General features: G+C 40.9%; 1 protein-coding gene across 4 annotated transcripts in view; it reads right to left on the bottom strand.

Annotated features, from left to right (window-relative positions):
• Positions 1-10,901, bottom strand: part of snx9b (sorting nexin 9b) — a 28,919-nt gene extending 18,018 nt beyond the window's left edge. Inside the window, exons 1-4 of one of the 4 annotated variants that reach the window (XM_014205569.2) lie at positions 10,555-10,901; positions 2,875-2,961; positions 2,234-2,308; positions 936-1,052 (exon numbers count right to left, since the gene is read on the bottom strand). In XM_014205569.2, coding sequence (XP_014061044.1) covers positions 936-1,052; positions 2,234-2,308; positions 2,875-2,961; positions 10,555-10,566 — 291 coding nt within the window. In that variant the 5' untranslated portion in view covers positions 10,567-10,901. 4 annotated transcript variants of the gene reach the window in all.
• Between the last annotated feature and the right edge of the window lie 11,577 nt (positions 10,902-22,478).

Below are 22,478 nucleotides of genomic sequence, written 5' to 3'. Positions count from 1 at the left end.
ATCTGAAAATTGCTGTCTAGCCATGATCCCCAACAGCTTGACAGAGCTTGAAGAATTTTAAAAGAATAATAGGCAAATATTGCACAATCCAGGTGTGGAAGGCTCTTAGAGACTTACCCAAGAAGACTCACAGCTGTAATTGCTGCCAAAGGTGATTCTAACATGTATGGGCTGAGGGAGCTGAATACTTGTGCAATGACTATAGTATAGTTATTTTATTAATTTACAAAAAATATATATCATTTTTCTTCCACTTTGACATGAGTATTTTGTGTAGATTATTGACAACAAAATGGAAATTAAATAAATGTTAATCCAACTTTGTAACAAAATTAAATCCAAGAGATGTGAATACTTTTGCAAGGCACTGTAGTTCCCATTCACTCATACTCACATTCTGTTGTATTTTTCAATACATACACAATCACACAATGTAACCCGTCTTTTGCTGAGTCCTAGACCAATATCTAAAAATAGGGATCATTTAAAACCCACAACCGTGCAGAAATAGTTATGGCAGCTGCTCTTGCTTCTTCATTTTAGAGGTTCGGATGGGTAGAATAATATTCATTCGATTAATAAAAAAACTGAGGTAATCCCTCAATTCTGCATTCTGCTATCTTTTTCACTCAAAACATCACACCACCATGGGATCGTTGGGAGCAGTGCATTGTGGTCTAGCTGGCACAGAGGCCACTGTAGCAGGGAGGGACTAGTATAGAGTGATAAGAATTAGTAAGGGGTGAGTCACATGTAAAAGCAGAGGAGAAGAGACAAGGGAAGTATGATATAAAGAAGTATTGGGACAAAAACCCAGAGGCAGACAGAGACATGAGGTTACACCACAATTATGATGATTTAAAAGACATTAGCTCCTATTTGAAATGAAATATTTTCTCACTGTGGATAAACATGTCATTACTTCTGTGTGCTACCTGGTTCTGAGTGGTGTTGTTGGCTGGGGCAGCGAAGGCGTCAAAGAATGATAGGTCTGGGGCGTGGGCAGCTACTGGGGCAGCTACATGTCCTACATTTCCCCCTCCTCCTGGGAGCTGAAGACAGAAGAGAAGCATTTACATTTGAGAGAGAGAGAGAGAGAGAGAGAGAGAGAAACATATTTACAAACAACCACATTTTACACCCTTAAGTTCTAAGCTCAAGTTCTGGTTGATTTATAGAAGGTTGAGTGGCTAACCACCTGGGAGGCCACTGAAATGGTATAGTGAAACTAATTGAGTAGCCATACACTGATAAACAAAAACAAATCCTAACTAACTCTTTAGACTCAGTAGTAGCCCTGTTTTGTATCCACCTCCCCCTCAGATTGTAGTCTGGTGTACGGAGATAGAAACCACTTGCTTTGGAGACACAGTGAACTTTAGTCCTGCTGTTTTCACTGAAGAGAACAATAACAGCATGTGGATATCAGTTGTCAATGGGAATATTATGATCCTGTGTGGAACCAAAACTGTCTAGGACAGCTGGGGAGGCAACTAAGGGTCAAATAGCTGGTGGGAGTCTGCCCAATAGTAACAAACACGCACTTCCATCTTGTGAATAAAGAAAGTAAGCACTGAGCACACACACACACACACACACACACACACACACACACACACACACACACACACACACACACACACACACACACACACACACACACACACACACACACACACACACACACACACACCGTGATCTGTTACTGCTGTGACTACTCGGTGCTGTTTGGAGTAAGACTAAACTGTTTAGCAGACCTCTCCTCTCTCTGCCATCGACTGACTGGACAGAACTCACATCTCTGTCTTGGCTTTAAGAAGACCAGAGTGACTCATCCCATACTGGTTGATACTGGATCACAGAAACACACCACTCAGAAGGGTCCCTACACCACTGCATTACATAAACATAGTGATACAACCCCCAGTCCTGAAGGGGGTATATCCTGTCCGGGTTTCCCAAAAACAGAGAGACTTGGCGAGTGCTGCCTTTTCCTTGACCCCCTTCCACAACCCTGAGCCCTTTCCCATTGACAATCCCAGTAACACTAGACAAGCTGCTTATCCATATGTAGTAACACTGTAGTTACACTACAAACAGGTTCAGGCTACATGGCGATTGCAACTGGTAAAAAAAAAAGTGAATTATACATAGAATATTTTAAAAACGGTGAAACAATATATGAGAAGGAATAAGACTTTGATATAAAGTGTAAATGAAGCCACTCCCTAACCTCAATGTAGTCTTCTGGCACTAGTCCAACCTCTCCCCTGGAATTCTGTGCTTCTATCCAGCCTCCTCCAACACCCTGAAACAAAACACACCAATAAGAGAGACTGTGATTGGCCTTGTGAGGAGAGAGTGGGTTTCATGATATGACGTGATTGGCTGATGACAGATTTGATGATGAAACAGTTACAGTCACTGCAGTGACCTTTGAACTGCCGTCCCCACATGATAACAGTGACATCACTTTGGCTCATCATACTACAGAGAGGAGCTTTTATTGTCTATGGGATCATGTGAGATATTGATCATGTGACTTTACAGGGCTGATGTAATTCAAACAGGACACAGAATATAGGCGTGCCAGCAAAACATGATACTTTTATACTCACATAAATGCACACAGAACTGATGATGTACGTAGTGTGGTGTGAGGGGGAAAGATGAGAGAAAGTTAGATGGGGGGGGAAGAGCGCGCACGAGAGAAGGGGGGTTCGAGAGAAAAAGATACTGTATGAGGACAAAAATAGAGACAGATCGAGAGATATGTGGAAGAGAAAGAGAGCGATAGAAAAAGAGATGGGTAACGATAGGTATAGAAAGAGAGAAGCGGGCTAATGAAGGGGGGGGGGGCAGTCATGTGCTCACCTGATTGGTGATAGTGACTGTCTCTCCCTCTCTCACGGTCAGCTCGTTGTTTCCAGGCTCAGCAGTGAAGTCATACAAAACCTGTGCCTGAGAGAAACAACAAGAGTCAACACAATCAGGGCAATCAGGCCAAACACAGACACACATCATCATTTATCTGCTGAGGAGTGGAGTGAGGAAATCTCAACCTCAAACAAGCTGAACTAGTTCTGCTGCCAAGGACTTCTGCTGTGCTGACTCAACCTCAGCACCTGTATATACATCTCAAACACAGAGCTTGAACCCTGATAGGCCCATTCCGACGGCCTCAACTCACCCCAGTGACTCAGTCCACGAGACCAGAGGTTCTCAAACTGTAGGGGGGGGGGGGGGGTTATAAACTTACTCTTGGAAGTTGTAATAGTAGAATGCACAGGGTGTCATTTAGAAATTGGGTAGTGCATCATCAGTTCCTCTTGTCATGTCAGTCATTACATATCTTAGAGAGATATTTAGAACTTGTCAGAAATGTCCAGATCAACTAGCCCATGTCAAAGTTATTTAGCTAGGATTTTTTGCCCATAGATTGTTGTAATGTTTGAGTCACTGAAATATCACATGAATACACATTAGACTTGGCAAAATGTGCAGAATTAGCTTAAAAATTGAAACATATTCTATGCACCCCATGACAAAATGTGTAGAATGAAAGGAAATAAGCTTTAAACCTGCGAAATGTTCTCTCCGCCAACAAGAGGGGTGTGAACAGTTTGTGAGATAAACAGAGCTTGTGCCCATAGAAATAGTGCATGTGCAGGGGGGATCTGACAGTGGGAACAGTGTTCGTGACAAGGGGCTCCTTCGAGAAACAGTAACCCCCCCACCCCCAATTTCCTCTACGCCTCTCTAAGAGGGAAGTGAGAAAGAAACAAATTATCATATCACTCCAAGATTAACCTCTTTCACTTCTTCACTGACGCTGTTTTTAGACAGCTCAGCTTGACCTCTGCACAGATTGGTCTATTGGTAACCCCAAGGCTACAGCAGTAACTACAAAGAACGTTGTAGCATTTCAGTATGAAAGGCCTCTGGGAGACTTAGGAAGCCATAGCTAGGGCCAAGAGTTATTCCTGGTTAGGTCACATGGTCAGGGAAACCTCCTGGCCTATGCTATGTACAGAAGATAAAAGAGGGGATGAGAGTCTCAGACAGAAGAGGGAATGCTATTGTCATAATGATGTAGAATTCACAGAGCTACGTCAGTGCTTGGGCAGCTAGCGTATCGATTAGACAGACTGAAGCAATGTCTGGTAATTCCACGGTAACGGAATTAGACTTTGACTCAGTTTTTTCACTTTAAAAATGTACTTAAAAAAAATAAAAAAATAAAACATTGATTTTAAAGTTCAACAACTTAATAACTTCCACAGAAAATGTTAGAAAAACTAATTTAGTGGAAGAACTGTGCCAACACAAACTTTGGTAATGGAATTAAGGTAAAATCTCCATCAGGTTTTAATGGGACCAGATTTTTTATGTACTCTAAATTAAAATTCAAAGATGTCTGCAGAAAAAATGGTGTGTCAGCAATGACATGGCACCTTGAGTAAAAAAATATATATTTTGGTTATTGAACTACAGTAAGTGAAGTGGATTTACACCCTGCAACAGAATTACGGTAACGGAATTACATCATGGGTCCCTGATCTGTAACTTTGGACATCACAGCCCAGTGCAGCGGAGCACAGTAGAGTACAGTGCAGTACAATACAATACAGCACTGCAGAGTAGGGTAGAGTTCAGTACAGTAAAGTAGAGCATAGTTCAATACAGTCCAATATACTGTACTATACCACATTGGACTGTACTCTACTGTGCTCTACTCACTATACTGTGTTGCTGTGCCCTACTCATTATTGTACAGTACTGTAATGTACTCAGTACTGTATTCGACAGTGCTCTACTGACTGTATTGTACTCAGTACTGTACTGTCCAAACTTGTCAAACATATAGTACCAGTCAAAAGTTTGGACACACGTACTCATTCAAGGGTTTTCTTTATTTTTACTATTTTCTACATTGTAGAATAATAGTGAAGACATCAAAACTATGAAATGACACATATGGAATCATGTCGTTTATTTATTTAAAAAGGCAAGTCAGTTAAGAACAAATTCTTATTTACAATGACCCTAACAACACTGGGCCAATTGTGTGACACCCTATGGGACACCCAATCACGGCCGGTTGTGATACAGCCTGGAATTGAACCAGGGTCTGTATTGACGCCCACATGTAGTGAACAAAAAAAGTGTTAAATGAAAATATATTTTAGATTCTTCAAAGTAGCCACCCTTTGCTCTGATGACAGCTTTGCACACTCTTGTCATTCTCTCAACCAGCTTCACCTGGAATGCTTTTCCAACCGTCTTGAAGGATTTCCCACATATGCTGAGCACTTGTTGGCTGCTTTTCCTTCACTCTGCAGTCCAACTCATTCCAAACTCTCTCAATTGGGTTGAGGTCGGGTGATTGTGGAGGCCAGGTCATCTGATGCAGCGCTCCATCACCCTCCTTCTTGGTCAAATAGCCCGTACATAGCCTGGATGTGTGTTGGGTCATTGTCCTGTTGAAAAACAAATGATAGTCCCACTAAGTGCAAACCAGATGGGATGTCGTATTGCTGCAGAATACTTTGGAGCCATGCTGGTTAAGTGTGCCTTGAATTCTAAATAAATCACTGACAGTGTCACCAGCAAAGCACCCCCACACCTCCTCCACCATGCTTCACGGTGGGAACCACACATGCAGAGATCATCCGTTCACCTACTCTGCGTCTCACAAAGACACAGTGGTTGGAACCCAAATTTGAGATTTTTTAGTCATCAGACCAAAGGACATATTTCTCTTCTTATTGATGTCCTTTAGTAGTGGTTTCTTCGCAGCAATTCTACCATGAAGGCCTGAATTCACACAGTCTCCTCTGAACAGTTGATGTTGAGACGTGTCTGTTACCTCAACTCTGTGAAGCATTTATTTGGGCTGCAATTTCTGAGGCTGGTAACTCTAACGAACTTATCCTCTGCAGCAGAGGTTATTCTGGGTCTTCCTTTTCTGTGGTGGTCCTCCTGAGAGCCAGTTTTATCATTGCGCTTGAAAGCTTTTTGCGACTACACTTGAAGAAACGTTCAAAGTTCTTGAAATTATCCGGATTGACTGACCTTCATGTCTTAAAGTAATGATGGACTGTCGTTTCTCTTTGCTTATTTGAGGTGTTCTTTCCATAATATGGACTTGGTCTTTTACCAAATAGGGTTATCTTCTGTATACCAACCCTAACTTGTCACAACACAACTGTTGGCTCAAATGCATTAAGGAAAGAAATTCCACAAATTAACTTTTAACAAGGCAGACCTGTTAACTGAAATGCATTCCAGGTGACTACCTCATGAAGCTGGTAGAGAGAATACCAAGAGTGTGCAAAGGGTGGCTACTTTGAAGAATCTCAAATATATAATATGTTTTGATTTGTTTAATAGTGTTTTTGGTTACTACATGATTCCATGTGTTATTTCATAGTTGATGTCTTCACTATTATTGTACAATGTAGAAAATTGTACAAATTAAATAAAAACCCTTGAATGAGTAGGTGTGTCCAAACTTTTGACTGGTGCTGTATTTTAGATTCTTCAAAGAAAACAATTATGAGCTGAACATAACAGTATACCAGTGGAAGGGAGGACAGTAGCAGGTAACCCTATGAACATAACAGTATACCAGTGGAAGGGAGGACAGTAGCAGGTAACCCTATGAACATAACAGTATACCAGTGGAAGGGAGGACAGTAGCAGGTAACCCTATGAACATAACAGTATACCAGTGGAAGGGAGGACAGTAGCAGGTAACCCTATGAGCTGAACATAACAGTATGCCAGTGGAAGGGAGGACAGTAGCAGGTAACCCTATGAGCTGAACATAACAGTATACCAGTGGAAGGGAGGACAGTAGCAGGTAACCCTATGAACATAACAGTATGCCAGTGGAAGGGAGGACAGTAGCAGGTAACCCTATGAACATAACAGTATGCCAGTGGAAGGGAGGACAGTAGCAGGTAACCCTATGAACATAACATATACCAGTGGAAGGGAGGACAGTAGCAGGCCCATGAACATAACAGTATGCCAGTGGAAGGGAGGACAGTAGCAGGTAACCCTATGAGCTGAACATAACAGTATACCAGTGGAAGGGAGGACAGTAGCAGGTAACCCTATGAACATAACAGTATGCCAGTGGAAGGGAGGACAGTAGCAGGTAACCCAACTGTGGTTTGTGACTATTATGATTTCCCATTTTAGCCAATTCAGTTGCAGCAATTCCGTTACAGATTTTTTGGTAATTCCGTTAACAATTTAGTAATGAATCACTTAATAATTCAAACAAAGATGAGTAAAATTATCAGTAAAATTACTATAACTAATTTGTAGGTCTTCCATTACAATGCCTTAATTAAGTGTTCCTACCTCTTGCCTTGATTCCACATTTGGTTGTGTTACAGCCTGAACTCAAAATTGATTACATTTGAGTTTCTCACCCATATACACACACAAAAGCCCATAACGACAAAGTGAAAATATGTTTTAAAAAATGTTTGCAAATGTTTTGAAGATGAAATACAGAATATCTAATTTACATAAGCATGCACAGCCGAGGCAATACTTTGTAGAAGAAACTTTGGTAGCGATTACAGTTGTGAGTCTTTCTGGGTAAGTCTCTAATAGCTTTCAATACCTAGATTGGGAAACATTTCCCATTATTATTTTCAAAATTCTTCATGCGCTGTCAAATTGGTTGCTGGTCATTGCCAGACAACCATTTATGTCTTGCAATAGATTTTCAAGTAGATTTAAGGAAAAACTGTAACTCGGCCACTCAGGAACATTGACTGTCTTCTTGGTAAGCAACTCCAGTGTAGATTTGGCGCACATCTCCCAGTGTCTGGTGGAAAGCACCCTGAACCAGGCTTTCCTATAGGATTTTGCCTGTGATGAGCTCCCTTCTGTTTCTTTTTTTTATCCTGAAACACTCCCCAGTCCTTAACAATTACAAGCATACCCATAACATGATACAGCCACCACTATGCTTGAAAATATGGAGAGTGGTACGTGGATTTGCCACAAAACATTACTTTGTATTCTGGACAAAAAGTGAATAGCTTTTTCCACCTTTTTTACAATTTTACTTTAGTGCCCTGTTGCAAGCAGGATGCATGTTTAGGAATATTTTTTATTCTGTACAGGCTTCCTTCTTTTCACTGTGAATTAGTTTACTATTGTGGAATAACTACAATGTTGTTTATCCATCCTCAGTTTTCTCCTATCACAGCCATTACACTCTAACTGTTTTAAAGTCACCATGGTGAAATCCCTGAGCGGTTTCCTTCCTCTCCGGCAACTGAATTAGGAATGATGCCTGCATCATTGTAGTGACTGGATGTATTGATACACCATCCAAAGTGTAATTAATAAGTTCACCATGCTCAAAGGGATATTCAATGTTTGATTTATCTACCAATAGGTGCACTTCTTTGTGAGGCATTGGAAAACTTCCCTGGTCTTGTGTAGGCCGGTGACAAAACAAATATAAATTTAATCCATTTTACATTCAGAATGTGTAACAACAAAATGTGGAAAAAGTCAAGGGGTGTGAATACTTTCTGAAGGCACTGTATTTGTTACTTCTATGAACTTTCATTATGGTCCCTCTTCATAAGGGCATGAAATTAGAAAATATTTTAAAGATACAGTATGTGGGTTTTTGGTAATGGAATTTAAAGGCACAAGGCAATATGTCTTCAATTTAAAGAAGGTAAGGAATTTCTCCAAAACGAAATATAAGTGTTGATATTAGTTGGCAGCGGTCTTTATCTATTTGTAATACCTTTTAAAACTTTCTGGTAGATGTTTTCTAATACAACTTTTGAATCTGTTTATCCAGAAATCAAAACCTTTACTTATTCCTAATTTTTAGGATGGAAAATGGTTGAAAAACATATCTATGCCTTCCTTCATTTCCCAAATATATACTTTCATTTGACACCCAATTTGATATGCTCCTATGAATTTCACATGTTGGTGCTCATGGGTCCTTTTCGATGGAAATGCCTCGTCGTCTGTCCGTCCGTCCGTCCGTCCGTCCGTCCGTCCGTCCGTCCGTCTGTCGTCCGTCCGTCCGTCTGTCTGCGTCCGTCTGTCCGTCCGTCCGTCTGTCCGTCTGTCCGTCCGTCCGTCCGTCCGTCCGTCCGTCCGTCTGTCCGTCCGTCCGTCCGTCCGTCTGTCTGTCTGTCTGTCTGTTTAGCACCTTCAGCCTCTGAATAGAGGTCTATTTTAATGTTAGCCTCCCAGCCAGCTTCCACGAGGCCGGGAAAAGACGGGGGACAGAGCTTCCACGAGGCCGGGAAAAGACGGGGGACAGAGCTTCCACGAGGCCGGGAAAAGACGGGGACAGAGCTTCCACGAGGAGACAGGGGACAGAGAGGGGGAGGAAGAAAGAATGATACCGTAGACAGAGTGAATCAGTCAGTTTTGGCATCAATGCAAGTTGTCAGAAGACTTTTGGGTGCTCTTTAGCTCAGTGTCTGGATCTACAGCTAGGCTACACACTGAAGCTGATGGAAGAGAATCGCGTTGGCTAATACAACATTCCTAATGATTCATAGAATGGATTACAATGAGACGAGAGGGTGGAAGCAAATAGCCAACATTCTTTGGAATGTCTGGACAGACCATAAAAAGGAATGCAGAACCTAGGCTATATAACAGGATCTATTTGATGTGGCCTTCGTGTAGCCTACATCCTATCCTCTTGCTGATGATAAAAGTACAGGAATGGCTGACATGTTTCTGTTGAATACTCCATAGGAAGGCGGAACCAAAGAGTCAAGATTCCTTAGAATGTGAAATCAATTTCATTTCTGTCCTTCAAACGCTACCCCAAAAGGAAGCATGCAGTCTCAAGAGAAATCACCAGAGATGAACTCAAAAGACAGCATTCTAGGATGCTCCATTAGACAGTTGAATTCTAGGATGCTCCATTATAGAATGTTAGAGGAGGAATCCTTCATTAGAACGAATGGGCCTTTCCCTTTCATTCCAAGCCAGTCTATTTCACGCCTAGCCTCATCGTAGCATTTTGCACATAATTATAACAGCTATAGATTACCTAGTACCATGCATAGTGCAACGTTAGTAGCTTGGTACCTTAGTTATCTTTAGTGGGCTTTTACGCGTATCAATAAGTTAACACCAAAGCGTTTAACATTTTCACCCTCTGCCACAAAGTTCTGTGCTCAAAGCACTACACTTCCCAGAGTTCTTAGCGTAAAGAAATGACCCGCACTGGAAGGGTAATAAAATGTCACAAGACACTTCTTAATGATACATATTTTCCATGTTTATATAAAAGCGTTCCTAAGCCATTTTGAAGTACAAACAACAGAGAAAATAAAATGTCTTCTCCCCTGTCTTAATACTGGTGAAATAGTTCACAAATGTAACACATTTCGAGGTGAGCGCCAGACTGAAAATAGAACTCTCCCAGCCCTGATATTCTCCTTCTCCGACTAACTCTGGTGTTAAAATAATTCAAAATGGATAGATCGCCAGCTTTCAGAAAAAAACACTTCTGTAAAGATGTCATCCTACCGTGTTTGCCATTGTCGGTGCATTAATCTATCATTACAAAACGGGCCAAGGTTTTCGTGGGTTACAAATCCTCAGCCAGACATTTCCTCGCAGCTCAACTGGGCGAAAACAAGGCACTTCTTGGGCGAGTCGTCGCAGAACAAATTTTAATACATCACTAAATACAAGATGCCCTTTAACCTCAAACCTGAGCGAGACAGCTAAAATGGTTGAGTGCCAAAAAATCCGCGACAGGCAATCCCAATTGTGTATATTCCGTCAACACAAATTTGACATTTCTTTATAGCGGGTAAATAGCTGAGCAAGATTCCTGAAGCCTACCGGTAGAAAGAAACCGGAAAGATAGGGCTCTGTCCAATGGTTCTCTCAAAACAAGCAGGCCTATAGGCTATGTATATGACAAGTTAGTTGTGTGTGTTTGCAGATCCAGGTCAGGACTCTCCTATCACTAGTAGCCTTGGCCTAGCTAAAAACAATAATAATAATCAAACGTATAATAATAATAATAATACTAACAACAACAGCAATAATAGTAAGGCCTAATAATAACATAATAATAGCGCTACTACTACGTCTACTTCTAATAATAATAATTTATTTTAATACATTTAGGTATGTTGTCTTTTATTTTGAAATTGTAATAGCATTAATTGTATGTCAAATTAGATTCAAATAAGAATTGGTTAGTGCCATGATGTTTCAATATAATAATTTAATTGTTACAATGTATCCTTGTGAAAAAGTTTTGACAGTTTGACAGCACATAACATACAGGTGTGAAGGGCGCTGTTCAAAAGAGGACTAATAAAATCCAGTGTCGCCATCTGCTGGACAGAAGCATGGTTAAAGGTCCATAGGCCTATTGAATTTACAGTGTCAGTGTCCAGTAGAAACCCATTCAAATTGTTTTAAGTTTGACACAGGCTTTTCTTCCTTCCTAGATTAATTTGCTCAGGAGTTTGTCCCACTGTTTAAAATGATTTGTAGTAATAGTTATAGGTAGATTCTGGAAATGTAATACAAATCTTGGGAGGAAAGTAATGTAATAGTTTAAGTTATTCCTGTTAGAACAAAGGTTCTAACGATGAACGTAGCCTTAAGATGCTTTTGGGAAACTGAGCCCAGTTCAGTTTATGCTTGGTGATGCCACGGGCGGCCCTATTCTTACTCCTTCCATTGTGTGTGATATGATGAAATAAGTGCCCTTTGTTATTATACTGTTTGGAGAAATGTAAGCACTAAATAATATATATATATATATGTTGCCCTACGTTATATCCCTTTGATACCCATGTCATCAGTTTGATAATGCTAATTACTCCTTTGTTATGTTTATCCTGGTAGTCTCCTCCGTTGGATGTTATATGTTAAGTCAATTCCCCATAGTCACCTGGCACTACTTTGTCATGTCTGCACCTCTATGTTATGTGTTGACCTCTATGTTATGTGTTGACCTCTATGTTATGTGTTGACCTCTATGTTATGTGTTGACCTCTATGTTATGTGTTGACCTCTATGTTATGTGGCCTCTCCAAGGCCTTACAAGCCACCACTCCTAAAACATCCTTCCTAACCTTCCCACCGGCCTTACAAGCCCTACAAAACCTCCATTCCACACCCTCTCCCAATGTGCCTCTGTTCGTTCCTGTGTTCAAGTGTGTTTGTGTAATAAATACCCCTAAACCTGGATTCCTGCTCAATCTCCTCATTTGCATTCTGACCAATGTGCCATGGTGGAAAAAACAGTCCTGAAACTAGCTTACAGTCTGTTCTTGCCCTAGTCCTTTTCTTCGATACTACTATTTGGATAGATAGGAGGTGGAGGATAAAGGTAGATAATGTCCACAGTGTCTAATTGTATAGTTGCAAGTCATTACTTGGCACTGAGCAGTACTAATATGAGTTTGACCTAAATGTAATGTTACTGTGTTAATTGCATCCCGATTCCCCACCTTTCTCCCAAAGCACACTTTCTTGTACGAATTTAGCAAAGCAATGCTGGAAACTATCCTACGCTTTTAAATCCATGACGAGGAGTGTGCAAATGCACACTTCAGGAGAAGGGTGGAGAAGAGCCCTTGTAGTTGAAGCCTACAGTGCTCTCTCAACCACCTTCTATGCCTAATCCTGTAGCTGAAGCCTACAGCAAAATATTCTGGATGTAAGTGTTACTCTACAGCATGGTAGTGTTCAGGTTATTGTAGTCCCATTCTCCACCACAGTTCTTGTGACATTTTGTTTGCAAGTAAAGTTTCTGTTTGCATACAGTAGTAAATATTGTCAATTGTCAACACTACAGTAGTGAGTTATTATATCTCACAGGGGACAATACCAGAGAGTCTGTAAGGGTGCTGATCTATGATATAGACTGTAATCAATCTGATTCTTCTGAATTTCTGTTGGCTGAAGGGTACAAAACATTTTGGGGGAAGAAAAGCCTTCCCTATATTCACTTATTTGTTCCAGTCCAGACCTTACATTGTGCCTTTCAACTCATCTATTTTGTGATCTCACCCTTTGGAAACTATGAGAAGGGAGTGGTTCACCTGACTAAAGTCAAAGATCTGTAGGCCTATATAACGACGAGATGTTTATGTCTCTGCCCTAACAATTGGAATCATTGTCCCAAAAGTGGGAAGGCAGGGAACAAGCCCATAGGTCCAACATAAGCCCATAGAAACACATTGGGCTTATTTTGGACAGATTTTGTCAAGAGTGAAAGCTCTCGCTTCGCCTCTTCCTCTCTGCCAATGTCATTGCTGTGTGCAGGCAAACCTCAGCAGCTTTTCCAGCAGACGACCCCCTCCTGCCTTCCAGATGCTGCTGAACAAGCTGCCCTCCATCAGCCATGTGGATGCTCTCCCATGGGAAGCAAGGACTGGAGTGGCACCAAAATGGCAGAAAAATGCCTTAGTGCCCTAAACCCCCTTCTTCCAATGGTCTGCACTTGTTAATTAATGTTAACTACCTCTAGCTAGCCAGTCAGTGGCACTGACAAGTTGAAACTGATTTAGTTTCACGCTATCCCATAAAATGTGACATTACTAACCATGTATCAATCAGACAATAACATTTTAAAGTTTATTGGGAAGTTTAATGAATAAGTTAGACACTCACCTGGCAACTTTCGTAGGTACATAGATCACTTCGTTTACATTTCCAACAGATTTTTCTTCTCCCCTTGACTGGTTGTCAACGGTTACTGGTCTTGAAACGCATGTGTACTTCTGGTAAACTGTTTGACACTTGTGGCAATACATATTGTTGCCACATTTTTGCCACAGATTGAAACAGAATCTCAAGAGAATTATTTGGCAGAAAAAAACTCTGTCGAACTGTTTGCAACTAGTGCCAATACATTTTATTGTTGCCGAAGGCTTGCCGCAGATTCACCACTATGGCAACATTTGCAAACTTCTGGCAACGGTTTGTGGCGCACCATTTAGTTTGCAGCAAATTTGCCACAAACTTGCTGGAAGTTTGCAGCTAAAATGTACTTTTGTAAGGGTTGCTCCTGAACTGTGTTCAGTCAAGTTTACAGTGCCAATTTTTTAGCCACTAGTCACATGTTCAATAAGGTATTCTGCAAATATCTGATCTTCCTCTAAGTCACAACAATAGACAAACACAATGTGCTTAAACTAATAACACACACATTATTGTATCTTTCTTGTCTATATTGAATACATAATTTAAACATTCACAGTGTAGCTTGGAAAAAGTATGTGAACCCCTAGGCTAATGACTTCTCCAAAAGCTAATTGGAGTTAGGAGTCAGCTAGTCCAATCAATGAGACGAGATTGGAGATGTTGGTTAGAGCTGCCCTGCAATGTAAAAAAACACTCACAAAATGTCAGTTTGCTATTCACATGAAGCATTGCCTGATGTGAACCATGCCTCGAACAATAGAGATCTCAGCAGACCTAAGATTAAGAATTGTTGACTTGCATGAAGCTGGAAAGGGTTACAAAAGTATCTCTAAAAGCCTTGATGTTCATCAGTCCACGTTAAGACAAATTGTCTATATATTGAGAAAGTTCAGCACTGTTGCTACTCTCCCTAGGAGTGGCCGTCCTGCAAAGATGACTGCAAGAGCACAGTGCAGAATGCTCAATAAGGTTAAGAAGAATCCTTGTGTCAGCTAAAGACTTACAGAAATCTCTGGAACATACTAACATCTCTGTTGACGAGTCTACGATACGTAAAACACTAAACAACAATGATGTTCATGCAAGGACACCACGGAAGAAGTCACTCCTCTCCAAAAAAAACATTGCGGCAAGTCTGAAGTTCGCAAAAGAGCACCTGGTTGTTCCACAGCGTTACTGGCAAAATATTCTGTGGACAGATTAAACTAAAGTTCAGTTGTTTGGAAGGAACACACAACACTATGTGTGGAGAAAAAAAAGGCACAGCACACCAACATCAAAACCTCATCCCAACTGTAAAGTATGGTGGAGGGAGCATCATGGTTTGGACTGCTTTGCTGCCTCAGGGCCTGGACAACTTGCTATCATCGACGGAAAAATGAATTCCCATGTTTGTCAAGACATTTTGCAGGAGAATGTAAGGCTATCTATCTGCCAACTGAAGCTCAACAGAAATTGGGTGATGCAACAGGACAATGACCAAAAACACAGAAGTAAATCAACAACAGAATGAAAATATGCCTGACCTCACCCCGATTGAGATGCTGTGGCATGATCTCGAGAGTGGTTCACACCAGACATCCAAAGAACATTGCTGAATTGAAACAGTTTTGAAAAGAGGAATGGTCCAAAATTCCTCTTGATCGTTGTGCAGGTCTGATCCGCAACTACAGAAAACGTTTGGTTTAGGTTATTGCTGTCAAAGGAGGGTCAACCAGTTATTAAATCCAAGGGTTCACATACTTTTCCCACCCTGTACTGTGAATGTTTACACGGTGTGTTCAATAAAGACATAAAAACATATAATTGTTTGTGTGTTATTAGATTAAGCAGACTGTGTTTGTCTATTGCTGTGATTTAAATGAAGATCAGATCAAATTTTATGACCAATTTATGCAGAAATCCAGGTAATTCCAAAGGGTTCACATACTTTTTCAATACAAAAATGTTTTTGCTCTTTCGTGAAGTTCTTCCTATCTTATGTTGTAAATCATTATTTTAAGAACAATAACAACAGTGTTACCTGTAGGACAATGTCTCTATCACAGGTCTCCAAGTGTACAGTAAGGGCTACAGCCTTCATCAAATCATTTGTGATGGTTAATTGTGCAGACTGATTGCTACGGTATGGACATGACAAATCGGCATGGACATGACAAATCAATGAACACTGTTATCTGCTTTATGACTCTGATTTTCCAGTTGACATTAGCAAGGAAAAACCTGCAATAACACCTCATGTCTTGCAGCTTTAACAGTATTGAGTTAAGAAACAGCTTTGTTAACTGTCTCACCGAGGACTAACTCAACTACTCAAAGAATGTTAAGGCCAAGGTTATGTAATCTACTCTGATGATATTGTTGCTGGCCATATATTCATAGATTGATGTGTTTAGAAAAAGTTGGTTTTGGCTTTGGTTATGTTGCACTGCAGCTATTTAGTTAAATGACACAGTCATTTGTGTGAATCAACTTGCTAGCTAGCTTCTTAGCCTGTTAGCTAGCTAACATAGTTAGGGGCTGAAGCTAGTAGTTCAGGGGATACAATCGACACATCTAACTTCTGGAGTTAGGAAGCCCCGCCTGCAACTTCAAAATCAGTGTTGGCCCTTAGCCCAAAAGGTCATGCAATGAGGTAGCCCCGCCTGCAACTTCAAAATAAGTGTTGGCCCTTGCCCAAAAGATCACGTAATGAGGTAGCCACGCCTGCAACTTCAAAATCAGTGTTGGTCATTAGCCCAAAAGGCCACTTAATGAGGTAGCCCAGCCTGCAACTTCAAAATCAGTCAAGCTAGTTTATACAGTGTGCAGCGGACATGAGTCGGTTATGGTTGCTCAAGGTCACGTAATGAGGTAGCCCCGCCTGCAACTTCAAAATCAGTGTTGGCCCTTTTTTACACAATCCAATATGCCGTCTCTATTTAGAACAAAAAGTAAGTAAAAATGCCGTCAGTCATCAAGCTAGGTAATAGATCACTATTACATACAGTACCAGTCAACAGTTTGGACACACCTACTCATTCCTGTGTTTTTCTTAATTTTTACTATTTTCTATGTTGTAGAATAATAGTGAAGATATCAAAACTATGAAATAACACATACAGAATCATGTAGCAGCCAAAAAAAGTGTTAAACAAATCAAAATATATTTTAAATTTGAGATTCTTCAAAGTAGCCACCCTTTGCCTTGATGACTCTTGGCAAATAAAGAAAAACCCTTGAATGACTAGGTGTGTCCTAACTTTTGACTGGTACTGTTCCTCCAGCATATTGACTGATCAAATAATACAGTAATACAGATAGCCAAATATAAGGGCCATGTAAGAATCTCTGTTAATTTAACCTATTTCCTGTTATTTTTGTGCCTTTTATATTCCCTATAGGGCGCAAAATTGCTTGGACCATGGCTGGCAAGTGAGCTGCGTCACATACTCCTAAAATAACATTGCAGGACTGTGGTTGGGTTTGGGACCAGTTCTTGAGGTTGGGAGTTGGACAGAAAGCCAGCGGGTGCAGTATGAAAAGCTGTAGGTGCAGGCAAGAACAGGATGAAGAAATTGGTCCGGCGCAGACCTCTACTGTACACCATGACAGTGAAGCCTGTAAAGTTAGAGCTGTTTATTACTGTGTCAGTGTGAAAAGTAGGGCATCAGCTGGGGAAACTGACAGATCAATAACGTTACATTGCCATACTGACTAATAAAAATTCACATTGCACTGAAAAAACATCACAATATCAATCTTCAATCGTTTGGCCGATGGTTTCATCCTTTGATTCAGGTCTAGTGTGATTGTGGCAAAAATAATAGCTAATGTTTGCCAACTTTTGGCCAGCTCTCTCTCTAACTGTACATCAACTGGCGAAAGCTAAGTTCATTTACATTTGTTGAAACGGGACAAAACAAAGGATTCAAAGCATGTCCACACAAAAAACAGCTGTTAGATAGTAGTAATAGCCACCTCATATCGCTATCTGACATATAGCTAGAGGCTAGACCTGGCTGTGGTAGCTGTACTAGCTAACGTAGCTAATTCATTCACCCCAGTCGAAAGGGGATGAAACATTTACTAACGTTACATGTCAGTTACAATACTAGCTCTAGCGCTGCCAATAAACACTAGTTTAGTTTTTTTCTGTTAAACTTCTTCAGGATTGGTGGGTCCCTTGCGGGACGGTTGAGCTAACGAAGGCTAATGTGATTAGCATGAGGTTGTAAGTAACAAGAACATTTCCCAGGACATATACATATCTGATATTGGCAGAAAGCTTAAATTCTTGTTAATCTAACTGCACTGTCCAATTTACAGTAGCTATTACAATGAAAGAATACCATGCTATTGTTTGAGGAGAGTGCACAGTTTTGAACATGAAAAGTTATTAATAAACAAATTAGGCATATTTGGGCAGTCTTGAGGGAAAATTTTGAACAGAAATGCAATGGCTCATTGGATCAGACTAAAACTTTGCACATTCACTGCTGCCATCTAGTGGCCAATATCTAAATTGCACCTGGACTGGAATAAATCATTATCGCCTTGCATTTCAAAGATGATGGTACAATGAAAATACAAAAAAGTTTGGTTTTTTCTTTGTATTATCTTTTACCAGATCTAATGTGTTATATTCTCCTACACTCCTTTCACATTTCCACAAACGTAAAAGTGTTTCCTTTCAAATGGTACCAAGAAAATTGGTTCAGTGCCTGAGCTACAGGCAGTTAGATTTGGGTTTGTCATTTTAGGCGAAAATGGAAAAAAAGGAGCCGATCCTTAAGAGCTTTTAAATTAAACAGCAGTTACCTTGCCAGCTACGTCAGTCAACTCAAGAGTAGCCAGTTTCTGCTCTGCTTACTTTTACAACTCGGTGAAAGAGCGCAACACATACACACTGAACTATGCTCAACTCTCCCTTGCTGGTCCAGCCAGACTTCCAGAAGCTTTGCTTTCACACAGCCTATCAGCTGCTTGGTGGCGTCCACTCAGTCCTAAATCCAGCCTTCTCAACACTCCAAACAGCCTACCCGACCGCTCTAGGCATCCGCATGGTCCTAAAGCACACCATTGCCGCTTTTTGTATCACATTGTTTTGATAAAACTGGGGGGGGGGACAAAAATGCAATTTCAGTATGTTGGGGGACATGACCCCGTCCTTCGTCCCCAGTGAATGTTGCGACCCTGCTTCACCCCATCATCTACACTAATTGAAGTGTATTTAATAAGTGACATCAATCAGGGATTGTAGTTTTCACCTGGTCAGTCTATGTCATAGAAAGAGCAGTTCTTAATGTTTTGTAAACTCAGTGTATATTCATTTACATACAAGCTGCAAACATTGTGTTTCCTGGTATTGTTAAGATATGGGTGTTTTTTTCCATGCTGTGTGTGTCGGCTACATGTGAGTGTTTCTAATGAGTGTTATGTGTGTGAGTGTGTGTGTGTACTGTACAGTAGTATCCGCCCACATCCATTCAACTCACAAAGGGACAGGATGTTCTCGAAGGAGAACTCAGATCAGTAACCAACGGAAACGACTAAACATATCAATAACAATGTGAAGAATATACTACTTCAATGGATTAGCATCTAGGTAGTGACAAAAACCTTGAGTTAAGGAAACGTATAATAAATCATAACACTGACTGATTGGAGAATTGACTGCATGATGAATGTCTACCACAGTAATAACACTGGTGGGTTATGGTGAAGTATTTGAAAAACACAGTGACTGAGTGATATTCATTGTTTACCCAGGTAGTCAAGGAGCTCAGAGTAGGGCTGTCGTAGTCATGAAATTGTGTCAGCCGGTTATTATATTGCAAAAGACTAACTAACATATTAATATAAACACGTTTAGCATCTCCGGGCCTTCACACATACAAGCCGCATACAAGCCGTTGATGCGCGCCTATGGAACATCTACATTTTAAAAGTCTATTAAATCACTTGAATATACACCATCACAATAAATCCATTATTTATTTTAGGAAGGTCTAAACAACTATTGATTGAGAACCACAGAGTTACGGCAAGTCGCAAAGAAAACAGGAGCTGCCGCCACTATTCCAGCACCATTTCAACTTCAACATTTCAACATCATCAAATCACCTCTGCTTAGTCTAATACAGTGACAACTAAAGATACCATAAACAATTTAGTCCAATCAATGTAAGCTAAATATGATGTGGCTGTCCATGGTTCTGATTTCTGTGTGCGTGCATGTGTGTTTGTGTGTGCGTTCATGCAAGTAGCAAGTTGACTCACGCTAATTGTAGAGAAACGCCAATGCCATCCTCCTCTCTTTCCTGTTGACGAAACGGTCTATGACTCTGTCATACAGTACACACTTTTAGTTTTTGTTGTCCTAGGCTACCTGGCTAAAATGCTGCTCGCTAGCCTAACTTCCATTCATGGGCAATGTTAGCTACTGTAGTTAACATTAGCCTTCTACATATAGCTACATACTGAACTTCCATCCTCTGTCATCAAGGCCAAGGGTGGCTACTTCGAAGAATCTCAAATATAAAATATATTTTGATTTGTTTAACACTTCTTTGGTTACTACATGATTCCATATGTGTTATTTCATAGTTTTGATGTCTTCACTATTATTTTACAATATAGAAAATAGTAAAAATTAAAAAACCCAGGAATGAGTAGGTTTGTCCAAACTTTTGACTGGTGCTGTATGTAGTAGTGATCTATTACCTAGCTTGACTGACAGCATTTTTCTTTCTGGTACTGTATATAAACATCTTACTCTAGTCTAAAATAATGTGTGATAGCCTAAAGCTAAGAAGAAAATGACATATTGTATGATCTAAAACCCTATAGTATGTGTTTGACTAAAGAAAGTAAAACAAAGTTATTGATGACCAAGACTTCCACCACAGGGATGAGTACACTTTGAATACAACTGGAATTGGTCTTGGATCAACCAATAATGTTATATACTGTATGGTGTCTATGGGAGAAGCCCAACTGACCCATTCCACTGATTAACCCTGGGATGTTGGTGTCCTGGTTGTTGGTGTCGAGTTACACCACCTCCTCGACAAAACAACATAGGCTATTTATAGAATATCATTTACTGTGAAAACTAATGGCAAAATGTTGTATCATGGATTCCAGTGCAATGAATCAGAAAGCGTGATTAAGTGCTGAGAATGGGAATAAGATGATTATCATATGACATCTCAAAGTAGATGAGCTGACTTTACTGTAACCCTCTATATTGGATGTGAGAAAATCAAATCAAATTTTATTTGTCACATGCACCGAATACAACAGGTGTAACATGGGTCGTCTAAAGGAGACCAAGGCGCCTAAGTATGGCTTCCAATCAGAGACAACGATAGACAGCTGCCTCTGATTGGAAACCATACCTGGCCAAATCATAGAAAGCAAAAACATAGAAATAGAAATCTAGAAAACCCCACATAGAAACAGAAAACCAAAACCACCCAAAACACCCACCTGTCACATCCTGACCACTCTACTATGGAAAATGACCTCTTACAAGGGTCAGGACGTGACAACAGGTGTAGACTTTACAGTTAAATGCTTACTTACAAGCCCTTAACCAACAATGCAGTTTTAAGAAAATACCCCCAAAAAAGTAAGAGATAAGATAAACAAATAATTAAGGAGCAGCAGTAAATAACAATAGCGGGGCGATACTGTATACAGGGGGTACCGGTTCAGAGTCAATGTGTCAATGTGCGGGGGCACCAGTGTCGAGATAATTGAGGTAATTATGTAGCTGTTCAGGAGTCTTATGGCTTGGGGGTAGAAGCTGTTTAGAAGCCTCTTGGACCTTGGACAATTTTTAAGGCCTTCTTCTGACACCGCCTGGTACAGAGGTCCTGGATGACAGGAAGCATGGCCCCGGTGATGTACTGGGCCGTACGCACAACCCTCTGTAGTGCCTTGCGGTCGGAGGCCGAACAGTTTCCATACCAGGCAGTGATTCAACCCGTCAGGGTGCTCTCGATGGTGCAGCTGTAAAACCTTTTGAGGATCTGAGGACCCATGCCAAATCTTTTCAGTCTCCTGAGGGGGAATAGATTTTGTTGTGCCTTCTTCATGACTGTCTTGATGTGCTTGGACCATGATCGTTTGTTGGTGATGTGGACACCAAGGAACTTGAAGCTCTCAACTTGCTCCACTGCAGCCCCGTCGATGACAATGGCAATGCTCTGTCCTCATTTTCCTGTAGTCCACAATCATCTCCTTTGTCTTGATCACGTTGACAGAGAGGTTGTTGTCCTGGCACCACACAGCCAGGTCTCTGACCTCCTCCCTATAGGCTGTCTCATCGTTGTTTGTGATCAGGCCTACCACTGTGTCATCGGCAACCTTGATGATGGTGTTGGAGTCGTGCCTGGCCATGCAGTCATGAGTGAACAGGGAGTACAAGAGGGGACTGAGCACGCACCCTTGAGAGGCCCCGGTGTTGAGGATCAGCGTGGCGGATGTGTTGTTACCTACCCTTACCACCTGGGGGCGGCCCGTCAGGAAGTCCAAGATCCATTTGCAGAGGGAGGTGTTTAGTTCCAGGGTCCTTAGCTTAGTGATGAGCTTTGAGGGTACTATGGTGTTGAATTCTGAGCTGTAGTCAATTAATAGCATTCTCACATAGGTGTTCCTTTTTCCAGGTGTGAAATGGCAGTGTGGAGTGCAATAGGGATTGCATCATCTGTGGATCTGTTGCTGTGGTATGCAAATTGGAGTGGGTCTAGGGTTTCTGGGATACTGGTGTTGATGTGAGCCATGAC

Source organism: Salmo salar, chromosome ssa06 (genome assembly GCF_905237065.1).
Source record: "Salmo salar chromosome ssa06, Ssal_v3.1, whole genome shotgun sequence".
Taxonomy (NCBI): domain Eukaryota; kingdom Metazoa; phylum Chordata; class Actinopteri; order Salmoniformes; family Salmonidae; genus Salmo; species Salmo salar.
Note: the sequence above shows the minus strand (reverse complement) of the source record. Positions and strands in the feature narration are given on the sequence as shown.